Below are 27,414 nucleotides of genomic sequence, written 5' to 3' on the forward strand. Positions count from 1 at the left end.
AATGTCTCTAAATTCTTCCCCTACCAGAAAAAAAAACTATTGTTTCTTCAGTCAAACATCAAAGTAAATATTTATGAACCATAATGTTAGGTGAAGAACGGGCAGAATCACCTGCCCTATTTATTGTAAACTATAATTTTTTTCTTTCTGTTTGACCCAACTCATACAGTTTTGTTAGGTTAAATGGGTATGTGATATAGTTCTATTGATTATTTCATTGATCTAGCTGTCCCTGGGTGGTGTCTGTAGTTGAGACATCCTAGAAAAGAAGCTAGTAGGGACTGAGGCTTTCAAATAAGAGCCTGAATCACAGCAATGTAATCCAGTACTTAATTAAAGGCATATTTATTTGTAAGGAAGAAAATAAACTGAAAACTTGCTTATTTATCTTTACAGGTCTCATAAAATTAACATGCTTAAACATCTACAAAAATTTGTAGATATGGAAAATGCATATAATATGCTTTCTTTCATTCTAGGATGTTCATTTTCCCGTATTTTTAATACTTGAAATTAGATGCCTTGAAAATCAACTACCATTCATTTAAAATGGTAGTTTTTTAAATCACATCACAAAAAGCTATATCTTATCTTCATTTATGTATTTAATTTTTTGAGACAGAGTCTCCCTCTGTTGCCCAGGCAGGCTGGAGTGCAATGGCGCAATCTTGGCTCACTGCAACCTCTGCCTCCCAGGTTCAAGCAATTCTCGTGCCTCAGCTTTCTGAGTAGCTGGGATTACAGGCGCCTGCCACCACACCTGGCTAATTTTTGTATTTTTAGTAGAGACGGGGTTTCACCATGTTGGCCAGGCTGGTCTCGAACTTCTGACCTCAGGTGATTCGCCCACCTTGGCCTCCCAAAATGTTGAGATTACAGGCATGAGCCACTGTGCCCGGTCGTATATCTTGTCTTTAATCAATGGCATCATAAAACTGAAGTAAAGCATAAAATATAGAGAATAAGAAGTTCAGTCCTGAATATTAAGACTATGATAAACTTTTCTACCCATCTCCATATACTACCACTGCCTTACTCATGACACTGGAGACAGTATATGTGTATCTATCTGTGTGCCTGCTGGGAGGAGATATACAACTCCCTCTGATCAAGCCAGTAAGCAGACACAAAATGATCAGTAGCATTATTTGAAACATCATAAATTGTTTTAAACATGCTGTAACATTAAAACATAATCTTTTTTTTTTTTTTGAGACTGAGTCTTGCTCTGTCGCCCAGGCTGGAGTACAGTGGCACAATCTCGGCTCACTGCAACCTCTGCCTCCTGGGTTCAAGCAATTCTCATGCCTCAGCCTCCCAGGTAGCTGGAATTACAGGCGCCCCCCACCACACCTAATTTTGTTTTTCTTTTTTTTTTCTGAGACAGAGTTTCACTCTGTCGCCAGGCTGGAGTGCAGTGGCACCATCCTGGCTCACTGCAACCTCCACCTCCCAGTTCAAGTGATTCTCTTGCCTCAGCCTCCCGAGTAGCTGGGACTATAGGCGTGCAACACCATGTCCAGCTAATTTTTGTATTTTTAGTACAATGGGGTTTCACCATGTTGGCCAGGATGGTCTCGATCTCTTGACCTGTGATCCACCCACCTCACCCTCCCAAAGTGCTGGGATTACAGGCGTGACCCATCATGCTGGGCCTAATTTTTGTATTTTTACTAGAAACGGGGATTCACCATGTTGGCCAGGCTGGTCTCGAACTCCTGACCGCAAGTGATCCACCCGCCTTGACCTCCCAAAGTGCTGGGATTACAGGTGTAAGCCACCACACCTGGCCTGCCAGGTTGAGGCAGGACGATGGCTTGAGCCCAGGAGTTCGAGACCAGACTGAGCATATAGCATGACCTCATCCCTACAAAAATTTAAAACATTAGCCTGGTGTGTTGGCCTGCACCTGTAGTCCCAGCTATTTGAAAGGCTGAGGTAGGAAGATTGGTTGAGCTCAGGAGGTGGAGGTTGCAGTGAGCTGAGACTGTGCCACTATACTCTATCCTGGGTGACGGAGTGAGACCCTGTCTCAAAAAAAAGTAAATAAAAATAAATAAATTGCCTGTCCTTGAAAGACTGTTTAGAAATTAAAACACGGCTGGTCGGGCACAGTGGCTCACGCCTGTAAACCCAGCACTTTGGGAGGCCAAGGCGGGCAGATCACCTGAGGTTAGGAGTTCAAGACCAGCCTAGCCAACATGACGAAACCATCTCTACTGAAAAATACAAAAATTAGCCAGGCATCATGGCGTGCACTTGTAATCCCAGCTACTCGGGAGACTGAGGCAGGAGAATCTTTTGAACTCGGGAGGCGGAGGTTGCAGCAAGCCGAGATTGCACCACTGCACTACAGCCTGGGTGACAAGGTGAGACTCTGTCTCAAAAAAAAAAAACCGAAAAAAAAAAACAAAAAACAGTGCCATTAAACGGTTTTCATTCACTAGCTTAGTAAAAAGAAGGAATTAGATTTTGGCAAACCCAATACTTAAGCAACAAATAAATACTTTTCTTATTAAACATGTTTCTTGGGGAAAATACAAAGACAACTCAAACTGAACATGTCTTAAGTTCAGGGGCCTCGCATGCTTAAATCACTTGTATGTCTGAGTCTTTGCCAGTCTGTATCAAAAAGAAATGGTCGCAGGTTTCTCCACACTGCCAGAAATGACAATTACTGGGTCATAACAATCAATTTAATGTTAACAAAATCACAGAGATGGAGAACAAATTAGGGGTTGCACGGGATTAGGGGTGGTGTGGATGTGGTTATAGAAGCAGCACAGGAAGCTGTGTGGTGACGGAATAGTTCTGGGTCTTTCACTGTGGTGGTAGTTACACAAAGCTACACATGAGACAGAGCTACACAGAACTGCACACACTAACATAGAGTGCAAGTAACCTTGGTGAAATTTGAATAAAATATGGACTGTACCAATGCAAGTTCCCTAGTTTTGATATTGTATTATAGTTACGCAAGATGTTACCACTGGAGAAACTGGGTAAAAGGTACACATAACCTCTTAGTACACATTTTTTGCAACTCCTTGTGAATCTATAATTATTTCAAAATATAGGCCGGGCTTGATGGCTGATGCTTGTAATTCCAGCACTTTGGGAGGCCAAGGTGGGCAGATCACCTGAGATCAGGAGTTTGAGACCAGCCTGGTCAACAGGGTGAAACCCTGTCTCTACAAAAATGCAAAAATTAGCTGGGTGTGGTGACGGATGCCTGTAATCCTAAGCTCCTTGGAAGGCTAAGGCAGGAGAATCACTTGAACCAGGGAGGCAAAGGTTGCAGTGAGCGAAGATTGCACCACTGCTTTCCAGCCTGGGGGACAGAGAAGACTCCATCTCAAAAAACAAAAAACAAAATATAAAGTTAAAAAAATAATTTGGTGGATTACGCAAACATTTTTAAAAATAAAATGAAAACATCACTGCCTAATGTAAGGATAAAAACCTGTTCAGCTATATACACACACACATTTAGGTGGGAAATTGGTTGCAATGTAAACTTTTTTTCTTATTGTAAGTTCTGGTTAAAGAAACTTGTGAAATACTTAAAGGTTACTAGGAAGGAAATGAAAATGTTTCATTCTCTGAGTGTTTACGATACAGTTAATAATGATCAATGTTATCTCATTATAACTACCACGTGCACTATTCTAAGTACTTGGCATAATATTAACTCATTTCTGTGAGGTAGAAGCTATATTAATCCTCATTTTACAAATGGGGAAACCAAGGCAAAGGAAGGTCACAACACTTCCCCATAGACAGTAAATGGCAGAGCTATGATGTGGACACAGGCACACTGGCTCCATGCCCTTGGTTGCTATGCATTACTGACTCATATTATGTTATGCCTAGGTGTACAATTCCAGGTGAGTTCAATCTTCAATTCTACATTATTTCATTACAGGCTACCTAAGCTTCTAAAGCTCACTGGACACATCAGACAAAAAAAAAAATCAACAGATATTATACACATACAAATATTTAAAGATTTAACAGATGGAAAAATAAAATACCTTTAGCCTCCAATTATCTCCTACTTCAGTTTTGATTCTGTTTAGCCAATTTTCATCAAAATATGCAGGATCTCTGCAAAATAAGAAAAAGCTTACATATTAAGATCATGTAGCTATCAAGCTAAACAAAGAAAATTGAATCTCATCCCATATCATCACTTAACTGCAACATAAAAATGTATTTGACACATACCAGCCACGAAATAACTTTCATGTTACTAACAGTCAAGTTGGCCAGGTGTGGTGGCTCATCCTGTAATCCCAGCACTTTGGGAGGCTGAGGTGGGCAGATCACTTGAGGTCAGGAGTTCAAGACCACACCTGGCCAACATGGTGAAACCTTGTCTCTACTAGAATTACAAAAATTAGCCGGGTGTGGTGGGACATGCCTGTAATCCCAGCTACTGAGGAGGCTGAGGTGGGAGAATCCCTTGAACCTGGGAGGCAAAGGTTGCAGCAAGCCAAGATTATACCACTGCACTCCAGCCTGGGCAACAGAGTGAGACCCTGCCTCAAAACAAACAAACAAAAAACCGAACAAAAACAACAACAACAAAAAAAACAGTCAAGAATCTACCATAATTGCAGATTTTCTAGAAGTCAACTTGACTGTTAACACATAATCATTGACACAGTTTTTGGGTTTTTCTTTTTTTTTTTTTTTTGAGACAGAGTCTCACTCCATCACTCAGGCAGGCTGGAGTGCAATGGTGCGATCTCGGCTCACTGCAACCTCTACCTCCCAGGTTTAAGCGATTCTCCCGCCTCAGCCTCCCAAGTAGCTAGGATTATAGGCCCACACCACCACACCCGGATAATTTTTCTATTTTTAGTAGAGACGTGGTTTCACCATGTCGGCCAGGCCGGTCTTCAACTCCTGACCTCAGGTGATTCGTCCACCTCAGCCTCCCAAAGTGCTGGGATTACAGGCGTGAACCATCACCCCTGGCCAGTGACACAGTCTTTAAACTGATAAATATATAAAGAAAGTTAAAATAACTTTTTCAGTTAATATTTCAATGAACTCCACCACCTAATACTTCGAAGGTCACCAATAACATCACTAAATTCTGATTTCTTCAAATAATATATACCGAGAATCTATTTTCTCAGATGTAGTACTAGGCTTTGGACACATCTGAACACCATTGCTGTTTACAAAAGACTTAAAATTTAAGATAAAACACTGGTGTGGACAAACATATTGAAACGAGGATAGAATCTGAATATCCTTTATATTTTCCTAGAAAAATTTTCTATGGGAAAATTTCCCAGATTTCTAATAAACACTGGGAAGGAAGGAAGGGAGGAAGGGAGGGAGGGAGGGAGGACAAAACTTTTCAAACCCAGCATGAGCCCCATTTTACAGGTTTTGAAATTGATCCTCTAAAAATTAAATTACATATCTAAGGCCACACACAGAACACCTAAGTTTGTCCTGCTTGAGCAATTGCTAAGTCCAAAAATCTTTCCATAACACCACAACTGCCTCTATTCACCTCAAAAAAAACAGAATGACAATGAGACTGAAAGGTTAAGAAAAAAATGTATGTTTCAACTTTTACTGTAACTCATACTGATAAATACACAATCAGTATTAAATTTTACTCAAATTAGCTTAAAATGAAGCAACATGATATTCAGAATTTTTACCTATTCTGAAAAAAGAAAAATGTATTTATTTAGGTAGTAAGTATATTTTTTTAAAGTTACAACTAAGTTACCTCTATAGAAATCTGTTATGATTATTTTTGAAGCCTGTATCATATCATTGGATAACATACTAACTTCATTATTTACTTTTAAAAACAGCTTTATTGAGAAATAACTCACATGACACAATTTACCCATTTACAGTACACAATACATTTTAGTATAGCCAGAGTGGTACAACTATCACCACAATCTAGTCTCAGAGCACTTCCATCTTTCCAAAAAGAAACCCTATCTCCATTAGCCATCACTCCTGTTTCCTCTTCTCTCCAGCCCCTGAAAACCAGTAATCTGTTTTCTGTCTCTATGAATTTGTCTATCCTGGACATTTCACAGAAATAAAATCATACACTATGTGGTCTTTTGTGTCTGGCTTCTTTCAATTAGCATGTTTTTTAAGGTTTATCCATACTGCAGCATGTATCAGTGCTTCATTCCTTTTTGTGGCTAAATAATATTCCATTTATAGATATATCACATTTTGTTTATTCATTTAGTAGCTGATGTAACTTGGGCTATTTCCACTTTGGGGCCATTATGAATAATGATGCCTTGAACACTGCTGTACTAGTTTCTGTGTGGACATTTGTTTCATTTGGGTATATGCCTAGGGGTGAAACTGATGGGTCCCATGTTTAAAATGTGAGGCAAGGCCGAACTCTTCCAAAGCAGCTATATTTTGCATCCTCACCAGCAATGTATGTTCTCTACAGCCTTGCCAACACTCGTTATTATCTGTCTTTTTAGTTATAGCCCTCCTAGTGGATGCGAAGTGGTGTCTCACCATGGTTTTGATCTGCATTTCCCCAGTGGCTAATGATGCTGAGCATCTTCACATGTGCTTATTGGCCATTGTATATCCTCTCTGGGATAAAAGCCTATTCAAATTATTTGCACTTTGAAAAACTGTGTTGTCTTTTTTATTGAATTGTAAGAGTTTTGGTATTTTGTTTTAATATTCAGGATACCAGCCTCTTAACAGACATATGATGTGTGAATATTTTCTCCCATTTTGTAGGCTGGTTTTCCACTTTCTTTCTTTCTTTTTTTTTTTTTGAGACAGAGTCTCACTCTGTTGCCCAGGCTGGGGTGCAGTGACACAATCTCAGCTCACTGCAACCAATTCTCCTGCCTCAGCCTCCCAAGTAGCTGGGCTTACAGGCGTGCACCACCATGCCCAGCTAATTTTTGTATTTTTTAGTAGAGACAGGGTTTCACCATGTTGGCCAGGCTGGTCTTGAACTCCTGACCTCAAGTGATCCGCCCACCTCAGCCTCCCAAAGTGCTGGGATTAGAGGCTTGAGCCACTGTGCCCGGCCATGTTTTTCCACTTTCTTGATGGCATATTTTGCAAACAAAGTTTTTAATTTTTTTTTTTTTAAGAGACAGGTTCCCACTCTGTTGCCCAGGCTGGAGTGAAGTGGCATGATCACAGTTCACTATAACTTTGTACTTGTATTCCTGGGCTCAAGCCATCTTCCCACCTCAGCCTCCAGAGTAGCTAGTGCTAAGACACATCACAGTGCCTGGATAAAATTTTTTTCTTTCTTTTTTTTTTTTTGGTAGAGATGGAGTCTCACCATGTTGCTCAGGCTGGTATCAAACTCCTGGCCTCAAGTGATTCTCCTGCCTTGGCCTCCCAAAGTGCTGAGATTACAGGCATGAGCCACTATAACAGGTCAAAGGTTTTAAATTTTGATGAGGTTCAATTTATCTATCTTGAACTTTCTGTGTCATATCTAAGAAGCTCCTGCCTAATCGAGAGTCATGAAGATTTATTGGTATATTTTCTTTTAAAAGTTTTATATAACTTAGCTCTTATATTTAGGTCTATAATCCATTTTTGCATGGTGTAAGAAAGGGAGATAACTTCATTGTTTAGCACGTGGATAATCATACTTACCTATTTTTGTTTTAAGCTACTTTAGTTGAGGTTGTTTCGTGTTATTAAGAGAAACCAATTTGAGCAAACTTCTGCAAAAAAGGCAACTTACTGTAAGATCACTGATGTTATGGTACTGAAGATAGCTGGGCCTCACCAAGTACTGGACAATACTCTCTGACTTTCATCTTTGTTTCTTTCTATCCATCTACACCATTTTCTCTCCATACACCAGCCTTTTCCTATTCCTCCATAAACAACACTAAAAATGGCTGCAGGTATGTTCCAAGCCTGTATCACTTCAGTCCAAGCAATTTGTTTAAAGACCAGCTGTCATTTGGTCCCAATTCTAAATCCCCAGGAAAACCTCAATGATCCAAAGAGTCTCTTTTTCATTCCTGGTCCAATTATAGGTAGCCAAAAGGATGGGGGCTGCAAGGAGGACACACAGAACTTTAGGGACCACGCTGGTCAGGAGAGAACTGAGTTCTGAGGTTCTCTGACTTCTCAAAGAAACAGACAACCCCCAAAAGTGTTCTCTTTGCTTAAAACTTAGAAAAATAGATAATCAAAAGAAAAACAACTGAAGTGATTTCTACTAAAACATTAAAGAGTTATAAAAATCAATTCAGAAGTCAAAAAATATTCAATATTATTTTTGATCCTTAACCTAAAAAGCTATCACTTAAAAAGCACAATCATTAGCAATCAAGTATTGCTTTCCAACCAAAAAAGACTCACACATGAATCTGGTGCCCTGCAGCTGATGACTATCCAAAGCCAAAGAAAGGCATGAACCCACCAGAACCTACCACCCAAGCGGCAAGTCAGGTTCACTCAGCTGAAAGATTTAGTGTTTCTCTCACCAGAAATCCCTTACTTTAAAAAAAAAAAAAAAATCTTTAAAATGTCCAAGAAATTATATACTCCAAGATCTCCAAGGTTATAAAATACTTCATGTGCAATTTAGAGTAATACACCTCATGAATAAAAGAACTCAGAGAAGTTCAAATACAATGTTTCACATCAGGCATCATGATACAGCCTGCTTATTCCTTAAAAGATTACCAAATCAAAACCTAAGGATCATGTCTGAGTTCAGAAGGGAAGACAACAAAATCAGCTGCTACTATCATGTACACCATGTATGACACCAGTAACATCTGTATTATATCAGCAACATACCAGGCATTGAACCAGGCACTGTGCATTCACAAAAGCACTGCAGGGAAGGTAGGTATTATTATCCTTATGTTATAGTTAAGGAACATCAGACTCAGAAATTAAGTAATTTTCCCAAGCTCAATCAGACAGTTAACTGTCAGAGTTGATAGTACAATCATTTTTGTTAAAACAGATCAGGAGAGTTCAACACATAACCAGTTCCAGCAAAACACTAAGGTCCTGTGGCTAATTATCCCCTTCATGCTCTGTAAACTAGGTCACAAGTAGAAAAAGACCAGCGTCATTCATGACCTTCTTGTTCATGAAGGGCAGGCATTTCCTCTTATTCACTGCTATCCTTCCCAATCCCCCGTGGCTGGTACATAGCAGCTTCTCAGTAAATTTGCTTAAAGGGACAGCACTTAATAAGTTTCCAATCTACTACTTAGGCAAAATATACTAAGAATAGTAGTCTTTAGACTTCTCATATTCAGTATTACTTTCCCTGGTAAACTTTGAAGCCATATACACAGGCATTTAACCGTAGCTTCCATTGCCATAAGTACTTTACAATTTCAGTAATGTTTTCTAAAGACCCCTTAATTAATGGTCGCAGGCTAGAATAAAACAATATAAAGGTAACTTTCTCAAAACTCATAAGAGATGACAATTCTGCATAGATATGTAAATAACAAGTGGTAATCTTACTGGAGAAGCTCTTCATGAGTTAAGATGCTATTATTAGCTGCTCGCTATGTCCTAACTCCTGCTAAGAGAAAATATACAAAATCATTTCCTTAATTTGCCAGTAACACATTTACTTGTTTATAACTTTTGTACCAGTCACAGCTTAAGCTAAAGGAAAAGCCCACTAATTTTAATTCTTAGAATAATTCCAGAAGTATATTGTCTTATGTCAAATGCCTTCACAGAAAAAAAAAACCCTCTCCCTCTCCCCTTTTTGTACATCTCCCTCTGATGCCCAGCCAAGGCTGGACTGTACTGCTGCCATCTCGACTCACTGCAACCTCCCTGCCTGATTCTCCTGCCTCAGCCTGCCGAGTGCCTGCGATTGCAGGCGCGCACCGCCACGCCTGACTGGTTTTCGTATTTTTTGGTGGAGACGGGGTTTCGCTGTGTTGGCCGGGCTGGTCTCCAGCTCCTGACCGCGAGTGATCTGCCAGCCTCGGCCTCCCGAGGTGCCGGGATTGCAGACGGAGTCTCGCTCACTCAGTGCTCAATGTTGCCCAGGCTGGAGTGCAGTGGCCTAATCTCGGCTGGCTACAACCTCCACCTCCCAGCCGCCTGCCTTGGCCTCCCAAAGTGCCGAGATTGCAGCCTCTGCCCGGCCGCCACCCCGTCTAGGAAGTGAGGAGCGTCTCTGCCTGGCCACCCATCATCTGGGATGTGAGGAGCCCCTCTGCCCGGCCGCCCAGTCTGGGAAGCGAGGAGCGCCTCTTCCCGGCCGTCATCCCGTCTAGGAAGTGAGGAGCGTCTCTGCCCAGCCGCCCATCGTCTGGGTTGTGGGGAGCGCCTCTGCCCCGCCACCCCATCTGAGATGTGAAGAGCGCCTCTGCCCCGCCGCCACCCCGTCTGGGAGGTGAGGAGCGTCTCTGACTGGCCGCCCAGTCTGAGAAGTGAGGAGCCCCTCCACCCGGCAGCCGCCCCGTCTGTGAAGTGAGGAGCCCCTCCACCCGGCAGCCGCGCCATCTGGGAAGTGAGGAGTGTCTCCACCCGGCAGCCGGCCCGTCCGGGTGGTGGGGGGCAGCCCCCGCCCGGCCAGCCGCCCCGTCCGGGAGGTGGGGGGCGCCTCTGCCCGGCCGCCCCGTCTGGGAAGTGAGGAGCCCCTCTGCCCGGCCGCCACCCCGTCTGGGAGGTGTACCCAACAGCTCATTGAGAACGGGCCATGATGACGATGGCGGTTTTGTCAAATAGAAAAGGGGGAAATGTGGGGAAAAGAAAGAGAGATCAGATTGTTACTGTGTCTGTGTAGAAGTAGACATAGGAGACTCCATTTTGTTCTGTATTAAGAAAAATTCTTCTGCCTTGGGATGCTGTTAATCTATAACCTTACCCCCAACCCCGTGCTCTCTGAAACATGTGCTATGTTCACTAAGGGTTAAATGGATCAAGGGCGGTGCAAGATGTGCTTTGTTAAACAGATGCTTGAAGGCAGCATACTCGTTAAGAGTCATCACCACTCCCTAATCTCAAGTACCCAGGGACACAAACACTGCGGAAGGCGGCAGGGCCCTCTGCCTAGGAAAACCAGAGACCTTTGTTCACATGTTTATCTGCTGACCTTCCCTCCACTATTGTCCTATGACCCTGCCAAATCCCCCTCTCCGAGAAACACCCAAGAATGATCAATAAATACTAAAAAAATTTAAAAAAATAATGTTAAAAAAAACAACACCTAAATTTTATTGCTACTGCTAGAATTATTGAAGCAATGTAATTTTTTCTTTCTTTCTTTTTTTTTTGTTTTTGAGAGAGAGAATGTCTCGCTTTGTTGCCCAGGCTGGAGTGCAATGGTGCGATCTCAGCTCACTGCAACCTCCGCCTCCTGGGTTCAAGTGATCCTCCCACCTCAGCCTCCCTAGTAGCTGGGACTACAAGCATCCACCACCAGGCCAGGCTAATTTTTGCATTTTTAGTAGAGACAGGGTTTCACCATGTTGGCCAGGCTGGTCTCGAACTCCTAACCTCAAGTAATTTGCCTGCCTCGGCCCAATGTAATTTTCTTAATGAAAGCAAATTAAGATGGGATCCAAAACAAACGTATTTGGTTTCATTTCTTAACATGGCATCTTTACTAGCAAATTTTAGTGTTTTTTACAGATATATTGATTCTTAGGCATGACTATTTCCTAATAATCATTTAATGACCTAAAATAATCTTGGTCCTCTGCCATTAAATGTGTGTTAGAGTTGACTATGATAAAATTTCACATCCATAATGAATTTACACTAAGCCCCTGAGTCAAACAATACAGGTACATAATGGATAGATTCCAACAGACAACTTAGTGTACTATAAAAAATATCCATTTATGAGACATTCCAGCAGGGTCCACAGCTTGACCTTCATCCTATTTTCTTTTTCCCCTTCTCGAACTTTGAAAACAAAAACCAACGGCACTTGGAGGCACAACTTGGCACTTCTGACCTTACTCTTTCAATCAGCATGTGGTTGTGTTATAATAAAAAATATATTTGGTCTCTGTCCCTTATTTCCTGGCACTGATCTCCTAAACTCTTGGAATTTCCTGAGTGGAGTGTCTTTTGTAATTCATAAGGAGCTCCTAAACCATACCAGAGTTTATACTAACGAGGGGATTCATTGTGGGCCCCTTTATTGCTTTAGGATGGGGGCTGGTCACAGAGGAACCAACCGACTTATTAGAGGTTGGAACATTCAGCCCCAAAGGGAAAGGGAGAGGTACCGGAGACTGAGCTCAATCACATGACCAATGACTTCAATCATGCCTATGTAATGAGATCCCAAATAAAAACCATTAACAACAGGGTTTAGCGAGCTCCCAGGCTGATGATCACCTCAACGCGCTCAGTGAGACGCATGCCCAGAGAGGGAAGGGAAGCTCTGCACTGCCCCTAGTTTTGTTTTCTGCCATATGCTTCTTTTCCACTGGCTGTTACCAAGCTGTATCCTTTATAATAAAACTGATTGTAATTATAGTGCTTTCTGGAGTGCTGTGAGTCATTCTAACAAATTATCCAACTTAAGGGAGCACGGGGTCATGGGAACCCTTGAATCTGTGGTTGGCTGGGTAGAAGTACAGGTGCACTGAGGACTATTTCCAACTAGCTGTCTTTTGGCACTGGGACCTTAACTTTAATTTGTGGGGTCTGTACGGTCAACCCAAATGGAAGAGGATGAAGCACAAAATATGATTTAAAGAGTTTACCTGAGCCAAAGCAAAGACAGCTGCCGAAAAGACTTAGACCCAAGTAACCTTGGATATGAGCTCCATTTGGCCTTTGTTATGTGCAGGTTTGTATTTAAAGGTTTCAGAAAAGGGGGGGTGGGGAGACAGAGAGTAGGTTGATACAAAGTTGTTAGAAATTCTCACTGATTTACAGAAATAGCATTGATTAATGACTGACTAGACACCTTTAAGCTACAGGTGTGGATTATACTGTCTGGTGCAGCTTTATTAGGTTAATGTACAGCTACTTGTGTCAACAGCAAGCACTTCCAAGAGGTGAACACACAGTGCAAAGTGGGAATAGGATGTGACTGCTGACGCATCTTAATGTCTCTCTGGGTCTTATAATTTAAAAGGACTCATTCCTCAGATAAAAGTTCTTTTCTCAATAGTAATTCTGGGTAGTTCCTGTCAGAATTGAAGGACTATGCCCTTAACTTGTGAGGTCTGAGCTAACTCAGGTAGTTAGCATCAGAATCCAATGGAACTACAGGGCACCTAATTGGTGTCAGAGAAAATGTTGATGGAAAACAACAGTGGTAAACCCTTCTTGAAAACAAAAAGCCAAAAAAAGATAAATTAGCTTTCTTTTAATTTTACAGTTAAATTGTATAATTCCATATTCATTTATTCAACAAGTATTTTCTGGACACCTACAATAGAGCAGGATAAGAGGCGGCGGCAATATTAAAAAGGGTGGGCAGGGCAGGCTCCACTGAAAAACTGACCAATGTCAGGGGCGCTGGAAGGTGGTGAGGAGAGTGGGAAGGGAACATCTGATGGAGAGGCAGAGGATCTGCCATGCCAAAGCATTTAGGCAGGAGATATTTGGTGGGCCTGGGATGAGCCAGGGAGCTGCTGTGGGAAAGAACGCTGGGTGAATGAGGCCAGAGTGGTGACAAGTGGCCCACATCACTTAGGATCTCATGTACTACTGTAAGTACTTTGATTCTTAGCCTGAGTGAAATGGGACACTAATGCAGGGTTCTCAGGAGCAAATCTGATTTACTAAAGAACCACTTCAGTATCCTGGAAGCCAAATTTTACAAGTGTTACAAGGAGATAAACATGGTAAGTGTTATCAAATGACGCTGACAGGTTAGGAGAAGAACTGAGAATGGACCATTAAAATTAACACTATATGGCCAGGCATGGTGGCTCATGCCTGTAATCCCAGCACTTTGAGAAGCCGAGACAGGCGGACCTCCTGAGGTCAGCAGTTCGAGAGCAGTCTGGCCAACATAGTGAAACCCCGTCTCTACTAAATATACAAAAATTAGCTGGGCATGGTGGTGGGCACCTGTAATCCCAGCTAACTGGGAGGCTGAGGCAGGAGAATCGCTTGAACCCGGAAAGTGGAGGTTGCAGTGAGCCGAAATCGCACCATTGCTCTCCGGCCTGGGCAACAAGAGCAAGACTCTGTCTTTAAAAATAATAATAATAAAAAAAAGCAATATCTACATCACGGTAGCCCTGACAAGTGCAGGTTTTTTGGGTCTTGTTTTGTTTTGAGACAGAGTCCAGCTCTGTTGCCCAGCCTGGAGTGCCGTAACACAATCCGACTTCTAGACTCAGTGATCCTCCTGCCTCAGCCTCCCAGGCATGGGAGGTTAGGACTACAAGTATGCGCCACCATGCCCAGCTAATTATATTTTTGTAGAGACTGAGGAAAGTGAAAATCACCTGGTGACCATCAGACAGTCCCTGGAGACAACAACTCCTTATCTGAGGAATTTAGAAGGGAGCAAAGTCCACCCAGTGACTAACAAACAGGCCACCAGGAGGCAAAACTCCTTATCTAGGGAAAATTAGAAGGAATTAAACTTCCCTAGTATCTAAAGTCGGCATCTGGCTCTTGGCCTCTTTCAACTTTTATGAGTAATTTCTATACATCTCTGGAATGCCATACTGAAACTCAAATGATGGGGTTTCAGGTTCCCATGTTAGCCAGGCTGATCTTGAAGTCCTGACCTCAAGTGATCCGCCCATCTCCACCTCCCAAAGTGCTGGGATTACAGGCATGAGCCACGGTGCCCGGTGGAGAAATATTTTTAAAGATAAAAGAAATAACAGTTTGCTTCTATGCTTAAGGATATGATCCAGAAGAGGAGGGGCAAATGATGATGCAAGAAAGAGGGGAGAACTGGTAAAGTGATGATCTTGAGTAGATTTAACCAGAGTTGTGGTATTGTCAAACAAATACAAAGAAATACAAGAAGGGCCAAGGAACTAAAAAAAATGTGTACAAGGAGTGAATATGATTGGCCATGGAATCTCAGCTGACTAAGAGGAAAGAGACAGAACAGCATGCAGGTGAAGGGCCATATTGAAGTCCCATCAGTGCTAGAGAACTGAAGAATTCTTGGCATCTTGGTACCAGAGCAAGTTACAGGGAATGACAGGAAGTAGTGATTAAATAGTGGTAAATAGAAAACAGATTGTGGACGGATTACATATTATTCATAATTATAAGGTATAGAGCATAATCATGGGAATGAGTAGGTGAAGATGAAGTTGGGTGCAAGACAAGATTAATGGAGAAGAGCTCAAGAAACTGAGAGGCAACGATATGAAAAATCATCTAGGTGCATACTTAAATCACTAAGAGTTTAGACAAGAGTACTATATCCACCCAAATTGTTGGGAAATGAGGGAGAATTACAGTAACAATGAAGGGCAGAGAATGTTGTCACAAGATTTAAAATTATAGGGCTTTAGGAAAAATGAAGGTGTGGCTAGAAGCAGTATGGAGGAGCATGACCATGAGTTTCCTGGTATATGAAGCCTGTGGGAGAAACAACAGCCACCACTTGAGAAGCCTGACAAAGCAGTGCTGTTAGGAGAGAACCAGATTTCTTTCAGATCAAGGTAAAGGGAACCAAAGATGAATCAGCGCAAAGCATTTACTGTTTTTCTGGCATATGTACTGTGTAGGTTCACCAAGAACTAACTACAAGTTCTACAGCATCAACAATGAATTTAAATTCTTTTTTTTTAATGACTGGCAAAGGAAACATCATTAATCATTATTGAAATGAAAATTAAAACCACTAGACAGCCACTAGAATGGCTAAAATGAAAAGACTGACCTTAGCAAGTGTTGGTGAGACTGTGGAGCAACAGGAATCCTCATACACAGTTGATGTAAATGTAAATGTCACACTGGCTTTGGAAACAGTTTGTCAGTTTCTTGAATATTAAGCATAGACCTACCATATGATCCAGCCACTCCTCTCCTAGGTGGAACAGAATACACCCAAAGGAAACTGAAGCATATGTTCATACAAAGAATTGTACACTAATGTTCAAAGCACCTTTATCTGTAACAGCCCCACTGGAAATAGCCCACATGTTCATCAACAGATGAATGGATATGTAAATTGTGGTATATCCATACAATGGGAAATGTACGAAGTATTAATACAGATAACAACATGAATGAATCACAAAATTATACTACATGAAAGAAGAGTCACATTTCTTCCCTCAAAACATACTGAGTCCATTTATATAAAATTAGAAAACGCAAATTAATCTATAATGACAGAAAGCAGAGCAGTGTTTGCTTGGGGATGGGAAAGAGGGTAGCAGGAAAGAAGGGGTTACAAAGGGACATGAGGATACTTTTAGAAGTGATGGATGCATTCATTGCCTTGACTGTGGGGATAGCTTCACAGGCATATACAGAGGTCAAAATTTATCAAATTGTATCCTTTTTAAAATGTGCATTTATTATATGTCACTTTCATCTCAATAAAGCTGAAAAAAAAAGTGGGAAGCTCTAAAAAGAAATGAGCCATCAAGTCACAAAAAGACACGGAGGAACCTAAAATGCATACTGTAAGTTAAAGAAGTCAATCTGAAAAGGTTACATGGTGTATGGTTCCAACTATATGACATTCCAGAAAAGGCAAAACTATGCAGACAGTAAGTAAAAAGATTAGGGTTTCCCGGGTTTGGAGAGAGGGATAAATAGGCGGAACACAGAGGATAGTTATGGCAGAGAAACTATTCTGTTATACTACCATGGTAGATACATAAAACGCATTTGTCAAAACCCATAGGATGTACAACACCAAGAGTGAACACTAATGTTAACGATGGCCTTTGAGCAGTATTGATGTGCCAGTGCTGGTTTATCTATTGTAACAAATATACCATTGTGGTGGGGGAAGGCAGTGTGTGGTGGGCAAGGAGGATGTGGGAACTCACTGTATTTTCTTGCTGATATTTTAAAAACTTTTTAAAAATTATAAAATGTACACAACATAAAATTTACCATTTTAACCATTTTTAAGTGCACAGTTCAGTGGTATCAAATACATTCACATTGTTGCACAACCATCACCACCACCCATCTCCAGAACTTTTTCACCATCCCATACTGAAACTCTTTTCCACTCAATTTTGCTCTGAAGGTAAAACTACTCTTAAAAAGTCTATCAATTTTTAAAAACCTAAGTAGGAGACATGAATGAATCTACATAGACAAAAAGAAAGAGAGATGTCAACCGCAATAAAATTTTGAAAGCTGTAAAGCAGATAAAACAAACAAAACAACTTAAAAGACCAAACAGATATAAAAACTTACACTAACAAAAAGCACACTTAGATCCATTCACATTTCAAATTTCTCCTAAAACTACAAAATGATGTAGCTTCTCACTTGTCAGCTCAGACAAAATGAGAAGGACTGATGTTTCCAGTAAAATCCTCTTTTTGGCACCCACACTCACCTGGCTTTCCTCCTACCCCTCTGGCTGCTCTGCCAGTTGCTCCTCTACCCAACAATTAAAGGCCAAACTTCAAGGCTCAGGGTACACATTTTTTCCTTCTTGCCCAATATTCTCCCCTAAAGTGATTTAATCCACACTTACAGCTTCAATTAAGGATATTCAAATAGATATCTCCAGTTTGGACTCCTCTTCTGAACTCTAGACTGTCAACTTCACATTTCCTCTTGATTATTCAATACCACTCGGATTTGATGTCCCCCAAACTACACTCATGACACATCCAGCTTCCTTCCACAGCAGATCTTCTTTCAGTGTTCCAATATCAGTGGTTTATACTCTCTTCAGTGGATACTGTCTTCAGTGTATTTGCTTAAGTTAAAAACCTAAAAGTCAACTCCCCCACATACCAACCATCAAAACATGCTGATTTTATATACCATTTTGAGTCCACCCACTTGTCTTCATATTCTTCAGCACCTCCTAGTCTAAGGTACCATTATCTTCCTTCTGAATCACTACAAATTTCTTTCTAACTAATCATCACCCTGGCCTCTTCCAATTCATTTTATGCCTGCAGCCAGAATATTTTTCAAAATGTAAGTCCAATTTGTTAATCCCCCCACCCACCGCCAAAGCCTTCAACTGCTTCTTATAGCCCTTAGATTATGTCTTTTTTTTGAGACAGAGTCTCGCTCTGTCACCCAGGCTGGAGTGCAATGGCACAATCTCGGCTCACTGCAACCTCCACTTTCCCAGTTCAAGCAATTCTCCTTCCTCAGTCTCCCTAGTAGCTGGGATTACAGGCATGCGCCACCATGCCCGGCTAATTTTTGTACTTTTGTAGAGACGGAGTTTCACCATGTTGGTCAGGCTGGTCTTGAACTCCTGACCTCAGGTGATCCACCCGCCTCAGCCTCCCAAAGTGCTGGGATTACAGGCGTGAGCCACCGCACCCGACCTCTTACAGCTCTTAGAATAAAGACACGGCTCTGCATGGTCTGGCTCCATCTACCTTTTCATCCTGATCTGTACCATGCCCACCCTCTCTGTGCAGTAACCACTCGCACCTTTCCTTTCCATAGCAGTGCTCACCATATTCCACCATCCTGCAGGGCCTTTGAGTAAGCTCTTCCCTCCGTGAAGAAATCTGTGACTTTTAGATTTAAATTACCTTTACTTTGTCAGGTAAAATGTTCATGACCTCCTAAACCGAGTTAAAAATATACCTTGTGTAAACTTTCATAACATTGTGTACTTCTCTGTACCACTTGTTACAACAGTTTTGTTCTCTTAGTTAATTAAAATGTTTTCCCCACTTACGAACCTCCTGAGGGTGGACACCATGTCTATGTGGCTGGTAGTTTTATCAGCCATGCTGGACACAAAGTAGCCATTCAATAAATATCAAATTAACAAAGAAAGAATCAACGTTGGTGAGGTTGTATACATCATACAACTATTTAAAATAGATACTGTGTAACAATATGGATAAATCTCACAGACATTATGTTGAATTTAAGACAAACACAAGAGTACATACTGTATGATTCTACTTACAAGACATTCAACAACAGGCAAAACTAATTAATGGCACTGAAGGCAGAATCATGGCTATCTTTGGCATAGCGGTATTGAGTAGCGAGGAGCTGGAAAGTTCTGTATCTCAATCTGAGTGGACGTTATAGGAGATACGCAAAACATATATGCAAAATTATCACTCTTTGTAGAATGCTCTTCTGTGTGTGACATATCTCAACAAAAGGAAAAAAAAAGGAAGGCATTCTAGGAAGAAAGAAAGACTGAAAACTAAGTATCAATAAGAAATATGCCCATAAGACTTTGGTAAATGAAAAGACCACTTTGCAGAACACAATGTATATTATGATCTTGTTTACTTCAATTCATGAAAAAAATTTTTCAAAATTTACATTGACAAACTATATTTATGGGTACAGAACTGATGTTATGATATATGTATACAATGTGGACACATTAAATCAAGCTAATTAGTATCCATTGCCTCAAATTTTTATGGTTTATGGTGAGAACATTTGAAATCTGCTCCCTCAGAATTGCAAAATACACATTATTAACAACTATGGTCACCATGCTTTGCAATAAATATCAAAAAAATGTATTCCTCCTAACAGAAACTTCATGCCCTCTGACTATCATCTCCCCATTCCCCTCGGCCCCCCGCCTCTGGTAAACACCATTCTACTCTCTGCTTCTATGAGTTCAATTGTTTTAGATTCCATATAAGTGAGATGGTATTTGTCTTTCTGTCCCTGGCTTATTTACTTAGTACAATGTCCTTCAGGTTTGTCCACGTTGTTGAAAATGACAGAATTTCCTTCTTTGGGGACATGGGCATGTTGTTTTATGCCTTTAATCTCAGCACTTTGACAGGCCAAGGCAGGAGGATTGCTTGAGTCCAGGAGTTCAAGACCAGCCTGGGCCACACAGTGAGACCCCATCTCTACAACAACAACAACAACAAAAAAAGGCTGGGTGTGTGCATGCCTGTGCTCCCAGAAGCTACAAGGGAGACTACGGTGGGAGGATCGTCTGAGCCTGGGAGTTTGAGGCTGCAGTGAGCCCTGGTCAATCCACTGCACTCCAGCCTGAGTGACAGAGTGAGACCCCGTCTCGATCAATCAATTAATAAAGGCTGAACAGTATTTTTGTGTACATATACACCACATCTTTCTCATCCATTCATTCGCTAATAGGCACTTATGTTGCTTCCATAAATTGGATACCTTGAATAATGCTGCAAGAAATGTGGAAGTGCAGGTATCTCCTCAACATACCAGTTTCAAATCCTTTGGCTATATACACAAAAGTGGGATTGCTGGATCATATGGTAATTCTATTTTTAGCTTTTTGTACAGTTTTCCATAATGGCTGTACTAATTTACATTCCCAAAAACAGTGTACAAGGGTTTCCTCTGCTCCACATCTTCATCAACACGTATCTTTCATCTTTTTGATAACAGCCATTCTGATAGGTGTGAGGTGACACGTCATTGCGGTTTTAATTTATATTTCCCTGGTGATCAGTGATGAGCATTTTTTCATATGCCTGTTAACCATCTGTATATCTTCTTTTGAAAATGTTTATTCAAGTCCTTCATGCTTTTTTAAATTCAGTTATCTGTTCTCTTGATATTCAGGTGCTTAAGTTTCTTATATAGACTGGATAGTAACCTCTTATTAGATGTATGGCTTGCAAATATTTTCTCCCAATCTGTAGTTTGTCTCTTTACTCTGTTGCTTGTTTCCTTTGTCATGCAAAAGTTTTTAGTTTGATGTAATCCCATTTGTCTGTTTTTGCTTTTGTTGCCTGTTTTGGGGTCAAATTCAAAAAATCATCCCCCAGACCAATATCAAGAAGCTCTCCCCCTATGTTTCCTTACAGTAGTTTTTCAAATTCAGTAGGTATGTTTAAGTCTTTAATCCATTCTGAATTGATTTTTGCATGTGGGGTGAGATAAGGGTCTAACTTTATTCTTCTGCATGTAGATATCCACTTTTCCCAACACCCTTTACTGAAGAGACTTGTCCTTTTCTCATTGGGTGTTTGTGGCACCTTTGTGGAAAATCAACTGACTATAGATGTATGGGTTCATTTCTGGAATTTCTATACTGTTCCACTGGTCAATGTGTCTATTTTTATGCCAGCACTGTTTTAATTACCACAGCTTTGCAATAGAGTTTAAAATCGGGTAGTGAGATTTCTCCAGCTTTGTTCTTTTTGCTCATGATTGCTTTGGCTATTTGGGGTCTTTTGTCATTTCACATGAATTTTAGGTTTGTTTCTTATTTCTGTGAATAAGGTTATTGGAGTTTTTATAGGGAATGCATTGAATCTGCAAATCACTTTCAGTAGTATGGGCATTTTAACAATAATTCTTCTAATCTATGAATACAGAGTATCTTTCCTTTATTGCAGACTCCAACTTCTTTCATCAATGTTTTACAGTTTTCAATGTACGGCTCTTTCACCTTGTTGGTTAAATGTATTCCTACGTATTTTATTTTACTTGGTAGCTATTATAAATGGGATTGTTTTCTTGATTTCTTTTTCAGATAGTTTGTTGTTAGTACTTAGAAACACTACTGATTTTTGTAGGTTGATTTTGTATCCTGCAACTTTACTGTATTCATTTACCAGGTCTAATAGTTTTTTTCTGGAGTCTCTGTGGCTTTTTGTATGTAACGTCACATTGTCAGGTAACAGTGATAATTTCACATCTTCCTTTCCTATTTAGACACCTTTTACTGTTTTTTTTTTTTTTTTTTTTTTTTTTTTGCCTCGTTGCTCCAGTAAAGACTGTTGAACAGAACTGGCAGAGTCGACATCCTTGTCTGGTTCCTGAAATCTTGTTTTGATGAAACTATATATATATATATATATATATACTTTCTTTCTTCTGGTTTCTCTAAGTGATAAAGATCCTACTCAAACTAGCTTAGGCAAAAAAATCATGTATTGAACTACACCTGTAAAGTTCACTTAGCTAGGCCCACACTCTCAAACAATTTTTATTAAGAACTTCTAGAGTGAAATGTTCTAGACAATGGGAAAGCTAAAATTAGGGCACCACTCAGAGGGGACCATGAAAATGACAAGATGACTCTTCTCAGAGTGCTCAAACCAGGGCAGGCCAGGTTTCCAATGAGCCTTCTTGAGCTTCATTAAAAAATCTGTGTGCCTATATATCTGGAAAAATGTACCATGCATTTTAAGTTATAGAAGAAAGTAAAAACAAGCTGTAGTGTTCAAACACGAGTCCCCAGTTCTAAAGGCAAAGAGACAGATAATCTGAAATGTTGGCATCTGAGCTCTATGGCAACTCTATGTAGCTAATTGCAAAGAAAACCAATAATTCATTTAATAATGACACTGATTTTCAACAGAAATGCAGGGCAACCCAGCTAGTGACACGTAAATCTTTTAAAATCATCAGGCTGACAAGTGTTCAGGGCTTCAAAATATAAAGGTATCTGCAAATTACAACAAACCCAATGACTTCTTAAATTCACACATAATCCTTTATTTTAAAAAATTCCTAGGTCAAAAGCTGATAGTCATATAATATCAATTTCATAACTATTATGTTTTCATAATAGTTATGAAGAATTGGGTATGCTTTATATATCCCAAACAAATACTCCTTCCTTTAGTCACTCAACAAACATAAACACCCACAATGCGTATTAAACTAGGAGGAACTGCTGATTTTGATCATTTTGACCTATAAAGAAGAACAATTTCATATGGTTCAACATAAAACCACGCATTCGCCTGTTGCTTGGATACAACAGTGAAAACAAATTCCCTGGCTCCATGTGGAGTTTACATTCTGTGTATATGTGTTTGGGGATGTTGGGGCAGATGAATGAACAACCAAATATATGGTATATCAGACGGTGTTACAAACTTGAAAGAAGAACACAAAAGCTTAAGGGGGATAGAAAGTATAAGGGAATTGTCGTTGCTATTTTATATGGGTACTCAGGGCAGGTGCCACTGATGAGATGATATTTCAGCAAAATCCTAAAGAAAAATGGAGTAAGCATCTTAGATACCCCTGTAACAGCAAAATCTGGCCACTAACAAGAAAATTTCTGCCAAGCATATGCCAAAAAATACAAGAATAATTCTGCTAAAACCATTAGAGTACTAACACAATCACAGCCCTTATTAAACTTGCAACCCAATCTATACCTAATAAGTACATTCCATCAAAACTAGTGCTGCTGCCGCCTACAACTCTTACTCTACACACGTTTCATGTGAGTACTTTTTTAATCCATGTTTTCAACCTAACAAATATCCATGCATAAGAATACACATAAAGATAAGCAATTTATTCTTACATCTTTTGAAGAACCTGGGCCATCACAACCCCATTCGTTAAATCTTCCACGGTCTGGCATGGTGCATCCACATTAAATGTCTGGATCTGAAGGGAAAAAAAGGGGGGGAAAGAGATTCTGTGTGGTTACCTCTGTAGAAAATTTCTTAGGCTTTTTTTTTTGGAGACGGAGTCTAGCCCTGTCACCCAGGCTGGAGTGCAATGGCCCGATCTCGGCTCACTGCAACCTCCACCTCCCAGGTTCAAGTGATTCTCCTGCCTCAGCCTCCCAAGTAGCTGGGATTACAGGAACGCACTACCACGCCCTGCTAATTTTCTGTATCTTTAGTAGATACAGGGTTTCACTATGTTGGCCAGGCTGGTCTTGTACCCCTGACCTCAGGTGATCTGCCCACCTCGGCCTCCTGAAGTGCTGGGATTACAGGTGTGAGCCACCGCACCTGGCTGAAAATTTCTTAGGCTTTTTTTTTTTTGGTGATTATCTCATCTTAGGGATTGGAATAAATTTTAAAAAGAAGTCTAATTGGAAACTTTTGCCTTTAAGGGAAATGTCCTGCCAAGTATTATTGTAATTTTTCCCCACTGGTAAAAGAGAAATCGTGGTGGATACTGGGTGGCTTCCCAGCATCCATTCTACTCACATAAGATCAATCTGTGAAAATCATGGCACCTTCATCCCCTCTACCAGTGACTGACTCAGGGACACACAGGGAAAAGACAATTTGGACTAAAGAGAGATAAGGAGATGCTTCTGGGAAAGAAAAGCCAATCTCCTATTGATTTAAGTATGCTGCCTCCATTACTGTGAGCCGTCATCTCATGACTACAAAGGCAATCATCTTAAGATTAGGCCAATGCAGTGAAAGGCAGAGAGAAGAGCTAGAAAGAACTATATCCCCTCCACCACGGCACCCCCCGCAAAAAGAAACAGAAAAAAAAAAAAAAAAAAAAAAAAGAACTATGTCCTAAAGGTAAAAACTGAACTACTGAATTTAAAAATCTTGATGCCTCCCGGTATGTGAGATGAATTCATTTATTCTTTACATCTGGTGAGGTTGCAGTTTGTTACTCGGAGGCCAAATATCTTTACACAGATGTAGAAGTCACACTTAGAATGGTTAGGTTAGATATTCACTTCATTTTGATTTCAAATATATTCTGAAACTTTGTACTAATCAACATGATGTAGGCAAGAAATGTACTTTCCCTAATAGTATAAATTATCTCTCAAAGTAAGAAAATGTAGCTGAGCCTGCTACCCAGTAGTGTACTCAGGATTTAGAAGGAAATCAATCCCTGAGAACAGACAGACACAGGCCATCCTCTCATAGAACTTACAACTAGGAAAAATGAAACAGTATAATAGAAGTGTCAAAAGCAGGCATAAAGATGAGAAGTGAAAGTGGGATGCAATCTAGGTATGAAGAGCAGCTTGGTACAGATTGGGTAGGGGTAAGAATTGGAGGAAGAAACAGAACAGGGGAGAATTAAAACGGTGAAAGACAGGGCAAAAAACTGAAGAATTAACATGTAAAACCTTAGAAGCCACATTAGGACCTTATTCTATGAATAAAGTAAGCAAAGGATTTGAACCAGGAAAGTGAGCCATGAGGTTTGCATTGTATTAATATAAGATCTGGCCGGGGGCGGTGGCTCATGCCTGTAATCCCAGCACTTTGGGAGGCCGAGTCCGATGGATCACGAGGTCTGGAGATCAGAACCATCCTGACTAACACAGTGAAATCCTGTCTCTTCACTAAAAACACAAAAAATTAACCAGGCGTGATGGCACACACCTGTAGTCCAAGCTACACTGGAGGCTGATGCAGGAGAATCGCTTGAACCCGGGAGGCGGAGGTTGCAGTGAGCCAAGATCATGCCACTGCACTCCAGCCTGGGCGACAGAGCGAGACTCCGTCTCAAAAAAAAAAAAAAAAAAGATCATACCGGCTGCAGTATGAAGGAAGGAGTGGAGGGAAAGAGACAGGAAGACCCATTTGAGTAGGTTTATATACTAACACGGATGAAGCTAAACTCGGTACAGACAATGAGAATACTGGGAATAACACTCAGGTGACCATATGTCTTCACACATATTTTTATTTATTGGGTTAGAAAAGAAGTAAAACTGCTAGGTCAAAAAGTGTATGAACATTTTACGGTTTTTGATAAAACTGTCAAACTGCCCTAAATATATACTGTAGCAATTTATTCTCTTACTAACGGTGGGTGAGTGGCTACTTCTCCGCACCGTATCATTTATCAAATCTTTTTGTTTTGTTTTGTTTTTCAGACGGAGTCTCACTCTGTCGCCCAGGCTGGAGTGCAGTGGCACGATATCGGCTCACTGCAAGCTCCGCCTCCCGGGTTCACGCCATTCTCCTGCTTCAGCCTCCCGAGTAGCTGGGACTACAGGCGCCCGCTACCATGCCCGGCCAACTTTTTTGTATTTTAAGTAGAGACAGGGTTTCACCGTGTTGGCCAGGATGTCCTCATCTCCTGACCTCGTCATCCGCCCGCCTTAGCCTCCCAAAGTGCTGGGATTACAGGCGTTTGAGCCACCACGCCCGACCTCATTTATCAAATCTTTAAAAGACAACTATTGGCCGGGCACGGTAGCTCATGTCTGTAATCCCAGCACTTTGGGAGGCTGAAGAGGGTGGACCACGAGGTCAGGAGATGAGACCATCCTGGCCAACACGGTGAAACCCCGTCTCTACTAAAAATACAAAAAATTAGTCCGGCGCTGTGGCGGGCGCCTGTAGTCCCAGCTACTCAGGAGGCTGAAGCAGGAGAATGGTGGGAACCCGGGAGGTGGAGCTTGCAGTGAGCCGAGATAGCGCCACTGCACTCCAACCTGGGCCACAGAGCGAGACTCCGTCTCAAAAAAAAAAAAAAAAAGACAACTATTAACAGTACAGTCAGTAGCTTCTTCGTATATAATACAGGAGAGTTTTGCAGGTAGAGACAGTTATGGTGGTAGAGGCCCAGGGAATTATCTTAAAGATCCTCATAGCAAGTTTTTACTTAAGTGTCTATTTGGGAAAGCTGATAAGAGGATCCTTCCAAGCTGCCCTGACACAAACCTAACACCTGGTAGAGGTGCAATAAATGATTAGTAAATGAATACATGAAACAAATAAACACCATCTGCGGGAACTGATTTTGAATTTTACTCCATACTATCTCCAGCTGCCTGCTCATTAGTAAAAGAAATAAGCACTTGCTTTCATTCTACAGTTGCCAACTCAATGGCCCATTTTCAAAAAAGAAAACCCAATCTTTCTTGTAGGTTTGTTTAGAAGGAAAAATAGAGGCAGCAGTGAGGACTATGTCTCATTCTTCTCTTTATCACTGACCTCAGCACAATGCCTGATACGAACAAGCCCTCAGTGGACGCCACTTTGAATGAAAGGAGCTAATTCTAATCCCTAGTTTTGCCCTGTACATTTAGACAGGATGTTTCATCTCTCTCAATATCAGTTTTTCCATATAAAGAAAGACTGGGGAAAAATAGCCTATAGAAGGGTGTGTTGCTTCAGAATGAATGAGAAAATGAATGCCCATGAGGTATTTTGCAAAGTCTAAAGCAATGGTCCCAAACCTGGTGTGTAGGGGAATCATCTGGGAGGTTTGAAAATACACATTTTGGCAGGGCGTGGTGGCTTATACCTGTAACCTCAGCACTATGGGAGGTCAAAGCTGGAGGATCACTTGAGCCCAGGAATTCGAGACCACGCTGAAAAACATGGCAAAATTCTGTCTCTACAAAAAATACAAAAATTAGCTGGGTGTGGTGGGTCACGCCTGTAGTCCCAGCTATTCAGGAGGCCGAGGTGGGAGGATCACTTGAGCCTGGGGGGTCGGGACTGCAGTGAGCTGTGACTGCACCACGGCACTCCAGCCTGGGCAACAGAGTGAGACCCTGTCTTAAAAAAAAAAAAAAAAAGAGAGAGAGAGAATACACATTTCTTGGCTCCCCCTACTGAATCAGAATCTGTGTGTAGGAAGCTGGGGATCTATTTTTAACAAGTTCATCAAATAATTCTT

General features: G+C 41.0%; 1 protein-coding gene across 2 annotated transcripts in view; it reads right to left on the reverse strand.

Moving 5' to 3' along the window:
• Positions 1–27,414, reverse strand: part of HOOK3 (hook microtubule tethering protein 3) — a 131,869-nt gene that overhangs the window by 99,167 nt on the left and 5,288 nt on the right. For both annotated transcript variants that reach the window (XM_031013584.3, XM_055349172.2), the window contains exons 2-3: positions 23,366–23,451; positions 4,035–4,107 (exon numbers count right to left, since the gene is read on the reverse strand). In XM_031013584.3, coding sequence (XP_030869444.1) covers positions 4,035–4,107; positions 23,366–23,451 — 159 coding nt within the window. The remainder of the gene's footprint in view (positions 1–4,034; positions 4,108–23,365; positions 23,452–27,414) is intronic.

The sequence above is a fragment of the Gorilla gorilla genome, chromosome 7 (genome assembly GCF_029281585.2).
Source record: "Gorilla gorilla gorilla isolate KB3781 chromosome 7, NHGRI_mGorGor1-v2.1_pri, whole genome shotgun sequence".
NCBI classification, from domain to species: domain Eukaryota; kingdom Metazoa; phylum Chordata; class Mammalia; order Primates; family Hominidae; genus Gorilla; species Gorilla gorilla.